We start from the raw sequence: 14,523 nt of genomic DNA on the forward strand, positions 1-14,523 counted from the left end.
AAATAAGACTCCATTACCACCCAGAGGGAGGAAGAAAAGTGGTGATCCGAACACAAAATGAATCTAGCACATGGAATGGACTGTATGGTCAAGGAAGATACAGAAAGAAGCAACTTAAGTAATCTCAGCTGTTGTCACATGTCCTTTAGTACTCAAAAGCAATGCATTAAGCATTTAGGTAGTAAGCTTACCATTGTCATTGTCTTTGCCATTGTCATTGCCATTGCCACCACCATCACCACTAAGGGCAATAAAACTGCAGTTCCACAAAAATGACTGTGATTTACACTGACTTTCTGAAGTGCACCCTTGATACATTATAATATCTACAGTTGATAGCTGTTTTCCTGTTCCTGCCTTCAAGAAGGTATATATTTTTTTATTTATTATTTGTCACTGAGCACTACCAGAAGCTGTAAATACTTGTAACATCTATCGGTAAGTGTATCAACTCAAATGCTCTGAATGAGTCTAAACTCCTTCACCTTTGTATGTGAATTGGCTAAACCATCACGTTCTCTCAACTGTAGCATCCACGGTTTACATACTTTTGCTTTGCCATTCTCATAAGAAAGCAGCAGTGAGCAATGAATTAGCGTAGGAGACCATCACTACGAGCACTATGTCTCTGGTTGTCTTGCCAGTAAGTGGGATTTATAACTTGTGTTTAATAAAGAGTGCTGAGTGAGGTTGAAATTAACCTGTAGAGCAACAGGTACATAAATTTTTAATGAAATCAAACTACTTTCATCTATGTACGGACTCATGGATGGTGACAAATTGTTTCATTATTCCTTTTATCAAATAATAAATAATTTGCATAAAATATCATTTTCAATGCAAGTGTTACAGAGCAAAGTATGCAACAGGTATGTTCAACAGCTCAGGTTGGGAGCAGGTGAAGCAACCATACTACCTGCTTGCACATTCTGCACTGAACAGCCGAAGACAAAGAAGATAGTGTGGAAAGTACTGCATACATTAGTGATCTTGATGATCTATTTACATTTTTCTGTTTTGGCCACAACCACTGGACTTCATCTGCTCAACAATACAGGTCACTGAAACCACTACTTATAATTTTTCTAGACAGTCATTTCGAGTAAGAATATTTCACTTTACAACCAAAACTTACTTATCCTTTTAATTTTGTCCTCCGGAGTATCCTTCTTCAAACTGACATTATTTGCTGAGGCTGCATTATTTGTAACATTATTTATTTCAAAGCTGGATAGGAAGTCCACAAAGGCACTCTTATCATCTGGGAAACCAACTCTTGCCTCAAAATTTCTTGGTGATTTGCCCTCAACTGTATCAATTGTTGCCAGCAGACTGAGTAAGCTGTTCATCTCCCGTTCAGGAGCTCTGAGCAGACCAGACAGATCCTTTAAACATTTCAAACAAACAGCAGCAAATTATGTATAGGAGTGCATGGTCAAAGTTTTGTATGATAAAGTGAATTATTATTAGTAATTAACAACATAAATCTTATAAAAAATTGTCAAGAATATATAACTTTTTGATCAACCAATTGAAGAGCATTCTGAAAAGTCAGCAAAATGCAAAATATTAATTATTAGCAACATTAACTGTTAATATAACTAACAGGATTACAAAATGCAGTGAAAGTAGCAGAGCCATCAATGACACTGTGGGGCAACAGTTATATGAAACCTTATTCTTGCAGGAGTCCCATATACATCTGTGACTGTCACCCACTCAGCAGCCACTTGTAATCAGCTTTTTAAATAAAAAAAAAAGTTGATACATTTCTAAGTGTTCTCATGCAAGTATGTTAGAAAAAGACAGTTAAGTAGGTTGCAACTAAAATGTTTTGAACTTTCAATAACTTATGTTTAATGTCGTATCAAATGGCACTCTCTCTCATTCTCCCAATCAAATCAATTTAAACTCCATTATTCACAAAAATATTTAATGAGGATTTTTAAAAATACTGTTCCAAAATATATATTTCATGAAAGTCTCTTTGGGTTAGCTGCCGGATCCTAAAATCAACTTGACTTGATATTTCGGCGATCCAACTGGTCGCCATCTTCAGGAAAATGCTGCTTCTGCTGATGAGTCCCGCTGAGAACGGACGCCAGGTAGCAAATCGACATCCTATACAGGCCACCGCTCAGTACACGGTGCATGCGCCGCCCATCACGGTTTCTGCCTTCCAAAACAGGGAGCTGGCGCCGCCCTTAGTGAAACACTGCTGGCAACGATATATCGCAATCAAGGCCGCACCGAAGAACATTCAGTTTTGATGCGAGATAATACAGGATAACTGACAGCAAAGTATTCCAGGGTGTATGCGCAGACAAGGAAAAAAAATTCCTGGATTTTTCCTGGATCTCCCGGTTAAAAATACATTTTCTCCGGGGTGAAAATATACTTTTTCTGTGTTAAGTGACATACTTTCCCTTGGAACTGTAAAACTTATCCTTTGAATGGATATGGTTTTATACAGCAGCTTAGAATTTCCCAGCACTTTAGAAAATGAAACTCAGGGGGAAAAAACATGTTTTGTAAAGATCTTTGATGTGCAGCAACATGTACGCTGCATATTTTCGTATTATGGAAGTATAAATTCAAATTCCACCAACAGGAAAAGTTAATGGTTTAAATTAATATACATAGTGTTGCTACAAGAAAAGCAAAGCTTTCACATATAATATTTGTTTCAAAGATTAATAAGCTACAAGAGAAGCTAAGCTTTCACATATATGTTGATCTGTTTAGCGCATGTTACACTTTAAGATACATCACACAAATACGCCAGTAAAATTTTTAATACTGACATAAATCTCTGATCTTCTGGGCTCGAAATTCTTCTAAATGGCTCGTCATTAAAGAGCTGATTTTTAAAAGAGAGCAAACGCTCTCTGATTTAAGAAATTCATCGTACATTCTCGCACATAGTTCATCTTGCATAAAAGGAAATTTACTTTGAAAATAATGCTTTTCGAACAACGATTTGCAATATTTTCCTGCGACCTGTTAGAAATATGATTCATTTTGGCAGTTGCCAGAGAACGCCAGATAAGAGGCGTCACCGCGCTTGCGCAGCTACGGTGACATAGGAAGCCCGTATGTTTGTACGTGTAAAACATTAAAAGATCTTACATTATGTCATAAAAGAAACAAGACATCAGAGGATACTCCATGAGCGTTGGAATTTCGTGAAGCATACTAAAATGCACAGTTCGCCTTACAGTGCACATTCGTATGTCCAGATTCCCAATGACGTAGGCCACGACCTGATATGAAGTTCTTCAGTGTGCTTTTAAATTTTCTTGGAGTACCAGTACTGTATTATCTCATGTTTGGTTCTTTATTATGGCATAATGCGGTACGTGCTAGAAGACGAAAACGTGTACTTGAAATGCAGTGAACAGTTGAAACTAGCCAATAGTGTGGAATTAAATGCTTTGTTTCAAATAAATTGACTGCCTCAGCAGGAAAGCTTAATGAAAGCCAAATTTCTTTAGCAAACTGACAAAAATAACTTTATTGTTCTGCAAAGCAATTAATGCTTGACTGTCAGAAAGTTGGAAATAAAATAAAATCTGAAACTAATAACATATTTTAGCATTCCGTAATTATGTGAACGTATTTTAATTCACTTGATAGGTCCCAGTCACAGAAATCAGTCTTGTTTTCATTTGACATGAAAGCAGTAAACAAAGAGGAAACAGAAAATCACTAAAAGTAAACACGGGTCACGTGAAGACTACCCCTCTCACCCACTCCCACCCCGCCCCCCACTATAACTCAGTCTGATCTGCGCATCAGAACGTATTAAAAAAAACGGCTTTTAAAAAATAAGTTCATTTTGTAGAGCACATCTTTCTAAAGATGTCTTATACATAATACATATATCTTCGAGGAAATGTAAGACACGTTATTTCGTCTTAAGTGTGCAGTGCAGTGCCACGCCACTTCAAACAACATTCTTATACCGCATGGCACTGTATTTCGCTCTGTGGAACTCAAACGTGTATATTTTGTAATGGATGCCATCAAACTATTTCAGGACAGTGGAAATTAAAATGCCCTGTAGTGCCTCTCCTGCTCCCAGTCAGCCTGTTTGACATCCTGCCCCCCCCCCCCCCCCCAACCTGCACCCACCTCCCTTTTTTTTCTTTTTAAACCCTCGCAATTAATACCGGATAGGATTATTTGTAGCCAGGATAACAAGAGCTCTTCACAAAATCTGGACTCTTTATTGCCTATTAGCTAATAACTTGCTCTTCTGTATGACATAAAATTAAATATAGGATACCTAAAACCAGACAAAAGACAGGCAAGACAGCACACATTTCTTCAATCCTGAGGTCCTAGCGATTTTTCTCTCTAATCTTGCTACAGCTTTACATGGCATGCTTTCCTTTCTGCGAAGGAACTATTATCTTATCAAAGTTCGTCAAACGTTTAGCTACATGAAAAATAGAAACGTCGTTGTCTAATACTGAAAAAGCTGTTAATACAAATAGTACCCAAGACTGGTGTGGTTTCTTGATCTGACTACATCTATTTTGTCACTGTGTTCTGCATAAAACAAAATAGGCCTTTCTAATATTGCAGCAGTTGTAACACACACCAAATACGCGAGACTGATTTGGCAATATTGATCATTTTTATAATACAACAGAATATAATTCACGAGGTACCTATACGAAATACCTATTTGGCCTACTACAAGCAAAAGGCTTTATGTTAGGAAATAGTTTCAAATTTCATTAATACATCCCAGTTTCTCATGCACGATACCGAAAAGTACTTGAACGAAATTTTTGTATAAATTTGGAATTGTCATATTCTTCCATAATTTGTGTGATGTCCCCATTTCTTCTCCTTCCTTGTTCTAACAAACAGTCTTGTCATTACTACTTCTGTCAAAACTCATTCTCCGGTTAACTTTACTAACCCTGCCACAATCACCGGTTTAGTTATCCAGCTATTATTCTCTGGTTAGGCGTTATTACGTGTTCGTACAATGAGTTTTCCACACTACTCCCAGAATGGAAGTTAAGCGTCTGCTGGCCGGGGACTACAACTGACCCTGTCTAGTGTAGCAATCTCGCCAAAAACTTTTTGTCAAAATTTCACTTTCTTGGATACACCGAGAAGATAATACATAATCTTTCTTACCTGTTATTCCTGTTAATTGTTTATTTCCACTATAGTAGTCTGAATCTATGGATTTCGCTAGTAATTATAACAACGCTGAACATTCGCAAACCGAATCAAGCACATAAACAAGCAGCGGTTGGCATTCACGGGTTCAGCTTTATTCCGCTCAGCTCTTATAGACTCGTCCTGTTTTGTCTGCAGGAAAGTTTATTTCTAGATTTGACAAGGATTCCCCTGGCAGGGACATCACATACACTATGCACACATCCAAAAATCAACTTATAATTCATTCAGAAATCAACTTAGAATGTGTTCAAAAACCAGCAGGGTTGCGTTTCAAAATCATATGAATAATCAATAGACCGACGTGCGCTGCATGCTAGGTGCTTTGTGAAACAAGGTTTTTTCCTCAAGAATATGAATTTGCCCTCTCCCCCCCGAAATTGCCGCCGGGTCAGATACCCCAGTTTGCAAAGGAGGAAGAGTCAAGGGTCCCCCAGACAGATCATGCATAAGATAATGTTTCAACCTGAACCAAACCACTGCCATCCCTACAATAATTTAAAAGCTTATATTCAAGAATAAAAACCATTTTCACAGAGAAGATGGAGAATGAGTTGAACTGCATTCGTATCATCTGCCAATATTAGAGGCAGAAGAGCGTGCTTACTGTGGAGAGCCAGGAGGCGAGGGCCAGGGAAACGCTGAGAACGCATTCTGAAGAGGTTAGGCAAAGATCCCGACAAAGGTCCCAGCAAAGGTCTGGGAGGTACATTCCATACAGCAATCCCACCTGCAAGCAGGTGTCAAAGGAGTAATGCTCTCAGATGCAAAAAAAAAAAAAAAAAGTTATAAGTTGGATGATGAGGAAATTGTGATGGTGATACCATAAATGAGCAACAATAGGTATCGTCAGACCTGAAGAGGGATGATTCCTGCTTCAGCAAGAAGACTGCCTATGGGACTAGTCCGGAAGGTGCAGCAGCAGCCAAACATCACAATAATGGACTGAGCTCAAAAATTTCAAAGCTGAAGATGCCACTGAGCCATGAACCTGGAAACCATAGTCCAGTCAGGAATGAAGATAGTCACGGAGAATAGAAATTCGTGTATCTGTAAATGGATCAATTTGTGGAGTTTATAACAACTACCACTGTCATACCTCAGCAAAAGTTCTTGCTGAGAACCCAAGAAAATTCTGGTCCTAAGTAAAATTGCTAAGTGGCTCTAAGGCTTCTATCCAGCCACTCATTGACAAAGTTGATGTGGCAGAAGAAGATAGCAAGTCAAAGTTTTAAATTTCGCATTTAAGAAATCGCTCATGCAGAAGAACCATACCAACATATCATCCATAGACCATCGTACAGACTCCTGCGTGGAGGACATACTAATCAGCATCTCTGGTGTGGAGAAACAACTAAATGAGTTGAAAGCAAATAAGTCTCCAGGTCCTGATGGAATCCAATTTCAGTTTTACAAAGAGTACTCTACAGCACTGGCCCCTAACATAGTGTGCATTCATTGGGAATCTCTCAGCCAGAGCAAACCCCAAGCGGCTGGAAAAAAGCACGGGTGACTTTTGTCTATAGGAAAGATAAGAGAATGGACCCACAAAATTAGAGACCAATATCCTTAACATCTGTTTGCTGCAGAAGCCTTGAAGACATTTTCCATTCACATATAATAAATTTCCTCCTCCTCCTCTCCCTCCTCTTGCTTCCTACGTTTCTTCTTCCTGTGCATTTATAATTTAGAGCCTTTACTGGGAATTTTTCACCACCCTCACCATCTACAAGTTTCTTCCATTTTCTCCCGTTTTCCTTTTTCTTTTTAGGTTATATATGCCTAAATCTTTCTTCATATCTTCATTTCTTTTTCAATCTTTCCTTGTACAATCTTCCACTGTTCTTAGAAATCTCATTTCTTGAGCCGGTATTCTACTTTCTTGGCATGTTGCTGCTGGCCATGCTTCACTTCCATAAATAAGTGTTGGTACTGCTGTTGTTTTATAAAACTTCAGCTGGGGTTCTTTCTTAGCTTTATTCTGCAAACTTTTTACGACGGTCCACTTATGGAAGTAAATTTATTTAATTTTTTCCACATCAGTGTTATATTCATAAGTGATGCTACATCCCAGGTATTTAAAATGTTCTACTTGCTCCAAGAGTTTATTTTTTTTTTTTATCTACTGACAATGTTGGGTTGTAATCTGAGACTATCTGCTGCAACTTATAGACTTCCATTTGAAGGTCATCATCATTTCCTGTAATCAGAGTTAGGTTATCTGCATATAAACTTACATTTAGTCTAGTGTCATGATCTAAAAGAATTCCACCTATGCTCAACATTTTCTATTTGGAGATAACTTCATCTATATATTGAAGAGTGATGACAGAGGCTTTTCCCTCTCAATAAACTTCCTCCAGCGGTTAAAGCTTCTACCCACAAATCAGTACAGTTTTAGAGAGTACTGTTCATGTTAATCTCAGCTTGCCCTTTTCTCACATATCATCCTGTGAAATATGGGTGAAGGGCAACAGGGTGATTCCTTATTCATAGATTTCTGCAGAGTGCTCCAGGGAAGTGCGACAGGGTGCTGTTATTTTCTGTACAAATAAACGATCTGGTGGATAGGGTAAGCAGCAGTCTGTAGTTGTTTCCTGATGATGCTGTGGCGTTTGGGAAGGTGTCATTGTTGAGTGACTGTAGGCCTTTACAAATGTCTGCTTGTGTCTGTGTATGTGCGGATGGATATATGTGTGTGTGTGCGCGAGTGTATACCTGTCCTTTTTCCCCCCTAAGGTAAGTCTTTCCGCTCCCGGGATTGGAATGACTCGTTACCCTCTCCCTTAAAACCCACATCCTTTCGTCTTTCCCTCTCCTTCCCTCTTTCCTGATGAAGCAACCGTTGGTTGCGAAAGCTAGAATTTTGTGTGTGTGTTTGTGTTTGTTTGTGTGTCTATCGACCCGCCAGCGCTTTTGTTTGGTAAGTCTCATCATCTTTGTTTTTAGGATATAAGATGACTTAGACAAGATTTACAGTTGGTGTGATGATAGGCAGATAGCTCTAAATGTAAGCTAATGCAGATAAGTAGGAAAAACAACCCTTAATGTTCGGGTACTGCATTAGTAGTGTGCTGCTTCACAGTCATGTCAATTAAATATCTAGGTGTAAAGTTTCAAAGCAACAAGACATGGAATGAGCATGTAAGGATTGCTGTAGGAAAGACAAAAGGGTCAATTTCAGTTCATTGGGAGAATTTTAGGAAAGTGTGGCTCCTCTGTAAAGGAGACCACATACAGGACACTAGTCCGAGCCACCCCTGAGTACTGCTCGAGTGGTTGGGATCCGCACTAAGTCAGATTATTATATTATCTCAAAGCTCATCATCTGTTTGGAGTGTATAGTCTCTGTGAGAGATTGCTCACTGTACCATATTCAAAGTTCCATGAGAGGCAATGGTCACTGGTAAGTCACCCAACTCATACACATGTCTGAAGAGCTTGAGAGTGTGCAGTAGAGGCCTTTATCAATAGTGATTAATTACAAGATTTTCCTAATGAGTCAACTTCTCCAAATCTGACTACCATGTGTTTCACAAAAAATACCAGTTACGTCACCATAAAATTATCACCACCTGTTCTGCTACACACCAGGTACTGGGTAAACTGTTTCGCTTTCAGTCATCCGGCTTGTCTCTCTCACCATGTGGTAGCCAGGGTAGTAGTAGGATTGTTAACTGTCAGTACAGGAATGTCTAAACCTGTTTTGATATGGCCACATTGGAGTGTCCATTGTTTTGGATCTATGTGACATGTTTCATGTGTGAAATGTCCAAAATGATGCTACCTACTCCAGTCAGGAGCTCTCCCCAAGGGCAACACCTAGCCACAGCGAGGGTCATCTGACAGGGAGTGCTGATGCCCCAGGAAGATGGGCATCTACACCTTGGCATGCAAGGAGAGTTAGCAACTCAGGCATCAGAAGTATGATCACTGTGTTGTCACAAGGCTCCACCAAAACAGTAAATAATGATTCCACCATAGTAGATTGGTTACCGATTGGCTTTTCTGTGCACGCATGAATCCATGCAGTAATCGTATACGGATGTTTGTCAATACTGTAGCCGTAGGTGCTAGTTAAGGTGTTCTTCAACAGAAAAAAAATTTTGAAAATGGAGGTCAAGCCCAGAAGGGTTCAATTGAACATTGATGTGAGGAGAATGGAGACCTCGGTGAAAGAAAACATAACCTGGTGAAACATACGGGTCAACATCCAAGGCTGCTACCATGAGAAAGGAAGTGAATTGAGGACAGTTGTGATGAGAAGAAAACACACACAGTTACAAAAGCTAATAATTAAGCAAAATAAATGAAGGGAGCACAAAGAGAGCTAACTGTATAAATATCCAGTGTCACTGAGTAAAGCACAAAGAAACTGAGTAGAGTACAAAAAAAATCAAAGGCTTTTAAATACAGGGGGCAATGAAAATTAGTGATGAAATCAAAAGAATTTCTACTAGAAAATGTGATATCACTGAGATGACCCATGCCTCACTCTGTCAATTTGTGGTTTGATCAATATTAATCTGAAACAAAGACCATCAAACTGCTCAAAAGTGCAGGAGGAGGAAATTAGTGTTTAACGTCCCATCGACAATGAGGTCATTAGAGATGGAGCACAAGCTCGGATTGGGGAAAGAAATTGGCCATGCCCTTTCAAAGGAACGATACTGCCATTTGCCTAAAGTGATTTAGGGAAACCATGGAAAACCTAAATCAAGATGGCAAGATGTGGGTTTGAACCGTCATCCTCCTGAACGTGAGTCCAGAGTGCTAATCACTTGCCACCTAATTTAGTCTGCTCAAAAGAGAAGTAGTAGGTAACGAGAAGAAATATCATGACTGTATCTATGCATGCTGAGAGCTATTAGTCATGTTTCATAGAACAAGAAAGGTCGCGATGAGGAAGGGCTGTGTCCATGAAAGACCCTTATCCCTGAAGTACATTTATGTATATATAGGGCAAAGTAAAATTATACAACAGTCATTACACTGGTAGGAATATGGTTTAAGTAAAGATTATGAAATGGCATACTTATAAGATTTGATTAAAAATACTCACAGTATTTTAAGTAAACAAAATTAGATAATTATAATCAGAATATTATGTGTAACAGAAATGTGTAAAATAAAGTAAGAAAATATTTCTACTTATCAGCTGAGACAATGTGTCTTTCCAATCCAGAGGTTCCTTCATCTGATACAAGAAAGGAAAGTGTTCAGAAGGAATGAGGGTATTGGAAGACTACGCAAATAATGGGTACTGGATCAGTGACAAACTAGCAGAATAGGAAACTATGTAATTTCAATAAACTATCATCGGTTCTCACTTACGTTCACTTTCCATTTTTTGTTTCTTTTATGTGTTGTTAACGTAAATTACTGTGTATACTGTGCTCCTAAAAAATTACACAAAAGAATATTTTTTTATTTTCCTTGTCACATGTACATTTCTCAATTAATGGGGCATATTCCGGGAATATTTAGCAAAATTTAAGGCTAGATTTCAGTTTATCATTGCAATAGTTAAATTTGAATGAAAAAATAAATAAATAAATAAAACGAAATATGAATAAAGAGGAAGAAAGTAATTCAGACTTGGAATAATAATGGAGAGGACTGTTGAAATAAATAAGCTTCCTACACAATAATTAAGTTAATGATACATAAAAGAAACAAAAAATGGAAAGTTAACATAAATGAAAACCAATGATAGTTTATTGAAATGACATCATTCCCTATTCTGCTAGGTTGTCACTGATCCAGTACACGTTATTTGCTTAGTCTCCCAATAAATGGTTCAAATGGCTCTGAGCACTATGCGACTTAACTTCTGAGGTCATCAGCCGCCTAGAACTTAGAACTAATTAAACCTAACTAACCTAAGGACATCACACACATCCATGCCCGAGGCAGGAGTCGAACCTGCGACCGTAGCGGTCACTCGGCTCCAGATTGTAGCGCCTAGAACCGCACGGCCACTCCGGCCGGCAGTCTCCCAATACTCTCATTCCTTCTGAACACTTTTCTTTCTTGTATCAAATGAAGGAACTTCTGGATTGGAAAGAAACATTGTCTCAGTTGATAAGTAGAAATATTTTCTGACTTTATTTGAGAGATCATTTTCTTTCTATGTAAAAAGCAAATTTAACACATCTATACCTACCTGTGGGGTCTTCAGATCAGTGGCAACTACTGCATTATATGATGGAGGTTTGTCTTGTTGTTGTCTAACAAACTGATAGAAAGACACTAACTTCTGCAGGTTTTGTGTGGTTCGCAGGAGCAGCTTTCCTGTATGGTCAAGTGTTTCCGGATCTGAGAAGAATCAGAAAAGTTACCGTAACTATCATTAACTCTCTATAGTGATGAAATTATAAATATACCCTATCACATTTTTCATGGTACTGTACATAATAACTACATGTACATTATAATATTCACATATATGGCTTCTTCTGTAAGGACTTGTAAATCTGTAATTGTTTTAGCTGTGTAACTACCACAAGTTTATGTCTTTTTGGTTCAAAATATTAACATCAAAATTTCCAAACAACAAGAACTGAAATGTGGTAAATGGCCACATTTTCAGAGGTGGAACGGGCATAATCAAACTACACTGCCAGAAAAATACACCACTTTACAGGTTTCCAATGTAGTGACAGTGACAGTGCATATGGAGTACATGAGATGATTACTAATGGACTATCCTGGAACACAGTACTAACTGCACGTTGCCTATGTAATGGTTCCTAAGCACAACAAAAAATTTCATTTTCAATATTTTGCATAATTATTGACGACATTTAAAAATTTCAAATGCTGTCACAATCTACTCTTTAAAAGACGTGATCTTATATTCGAAGTTTAGCACATCAAGAGAAGGATTACAGTTAGGAACTATGTGTGTGTTTTGAGGCAGCATAACTGATAGCCCACAAATACCAGACTATATTCATCCAGTATTTAAGAATGAGAGCACTTAGTGGCTACCAACAGACTTTACACACAGTTTCAAAACTTACAAACCTTTTTCTTGCTGATCCCCCCACCCCCCCCCCCCCCCACCCCCCCACCCCCCCGCGCCTGCCCCAGCCCACCTCCCTCCTCCTCATGAAATGATGAAAGGAAAAAAAATTATCACTTATTACATTTTTGGTGTTCATCATGTCAAATTTCAGCATCAGGCATGATATTTTAATTTATTAATTTTTTTATTACCAAGTATATTTGCAACACATTTTGCAAACAGTGTCCACATATAACAATGAACAAAATTACATCATTTTACAGCACATAGTTTGGGATAGATGATGTCACAAACATTAAAATTGTGAAAAACTAGCTTTTGCTTAAAACTGTGTGCAGTAAAATTTCAACATCACACACGACATTTTAATTTATTACTTCTTTAACACTAACTGTATTTGCAACCCACTCTGCAGACAGTATCTACATGCAAAATTTTTGCTAAACTTTTTCTTCTTACACACTTTTAGTCATATTTTTAACATACTAACTAATTTTTAAAGTAATTCGATGCTTCAAACCGTTTTATAAGTGGAGTATGATTCTTTAAAGAACTGGGGGTTACTAGTATACACATTATAAATAATTGAGGGCTTGGCAAAATCATTCACATGGGTTCAAGATTTCCCAATATACTGCAGAGTTCGATATGGTATCATGCCTGCTCATTTGACTCGTGTACCGTAAGTGCAAACAATATGCAAGAAACTGACAACTAGCCATACTTAAAATCTGACAGCTTCATCAAACACATTAGAAAAAGTCTTTCAGTTCTATTGCACTTGAAGAAATTTGCAATAAAAATTCTTTATACATACATGTGGATGTATAAACATTCATGGTGATTTAAAGCTGTCCTTTAAAAAAGGATCTTTTACTCACTTATTAGTTACTAGTTTTATATACAACCTGCCCCTTAAAAGATACTGCAGTCCCTGTTTCACAGTTATTTTTATTTTTTAAATACAAAATAAATCAATACCCTAACAAAGGTTGAAAAGGCAGTAAGTTGATAGATAGCAGGGCGACTTACAGATTGAGCAGAACACAGAATTTTTTGAGAGTTGACATAAAATGCTCAAGCTGTTTGAGAAATGCTCAAGCTGTTCGAGCTGTGCTCAGGCATGGCATTGCTAGCCAACAGTCTTTAGTTGGAACTAATTTAGATACTTCTAGCAATCAAATCAGAAAGCAGAAACTAAGTATATTAAGGTAACTCAAGGAAAAGCATAATGTACTCACAACCACATTATGACTTGCTTAGTCTGTTTACAATTACATACAAAAGAATATAATTTCCAGCTATTGCATGTTACATCTCATTCCATGGTTTTGGAAGTTTTTTTAACAATAGTTCACTATTTGCTTCACTCGTCAATCATCATCAGGTACTGGACATCAGTCATCTCCTGATTTTCAATGAACACAACCTCTAGTGAAACTTTAAGCACTTTCAAAGTGCCGATGAATTGATTTACATATAACTTAAAGTATCAAGAACAGTCCAGCATAAAATAGAGAAAATGCATAAAATAATAAGTTATTTGTATCACTAACCTTGGACAGAAAGTTTGTCCACGCATTCATTTAAAGCAATTTCTAAAGCTTCTGGAATGCTATACTTATTAGAAGACAGCATTTCAATAGCTTGCAGCCTGATCTCATTTGTTTTCAGTTCACTCATTGTTTTTTGTACTTCTTCCAGCAATCTGTCATCTTCAAAATCAACTTCTTTTAAGAATGTTTTCAATTTTTTCAACAGATGCAAATCTCGCGCTCTTCTGCTGTTTTTATCACTGACAGAAAGGAATGAAAACTAATCATTAAGCTTGTATACAGTGCATAAATGATAAAATTAACTTCCTTTAGAATACAAATAACTAAGAGCAAACAAAAAAGATACTGAATACAAAAATTTCTTAATATTTGACAAATAATGCTATTCTAAGCAGCTGAAACTGTACAGGCATGTATATCACCTCTGACTTTTACAATTTTCTAATATACATCACACAATGTTCGTTAGAACACAATGTCTTATCAAATGAAAAATTATTAAACATGGATCAAAAAGAATTTTTCTGATACTTTCTCTGTTTTGTTTATCCTTAATCCACATTTTGCATTAACTAGCCCTTGCAGTTCATTCAACAGTCACGCAAAGTTTTCTCTACTTTCATCAAAAGTGGGTATGTCATTTGTGGATCTTAACAGTGGTACTGATTTAGTAGCAACTTTATTATTTTTATGAATATAATAGAGGGAAACATTCCACGTGGGAAAAATATATCT

The 14,523-nt window shown here is 37.5% G+C and overlaps 1 protein-coding gene across 1 annotated transcript in view; it reads right to left on the reverse strand.

Moving 5' to 3' along the window:
- Nucleotides 1–14,523, reverse strand: part of LOC124619698 (rab3 GTPase-activating protein non-catalytic subunit) — a 170,878-nt gene that overhangs the window by 90,590 nt on the left and 65,765 nt on the right. Inside the window, exons 11-13 of the mRNA XM_047146253.1 lie at nucleotides 13,789–14,027; nucleotides 11,369–11,520; nucleotides 1,136–1,385 (exon numbers count right to left, since the gene is read on the reverse strand). Of these exons, the coding sequence (XP_047002209.1) occupies nucleotides 1,136–1,385; nucleotides 11,369–11,520; nucleotides 13,789–14,027 (641 nt within the window). The remainder of the gene's footprint in view (nucleotides 1–1,135; nucleotides 1,386–11,368; nucleotides 11,521–13,788; nucleotides 14,028–14,523) is intronic.

This window comes from Schistocerca americana, chromosome 6, assembly GCF_021461395.2.
Source record: "Schistocerca americana isolate TAMUIC-IGC-003095 chromosome 6, iqSchAmer2.1, whole genome shotgun sequence".
In the NCBI taxonomy this organism is placed as follows: domain Eukaryota; kingdom Metazoa; phylum Arthropoda; class Insecta; order Orthoptera; family Acrididae; genus Schistocerca; species Schistocerca americana.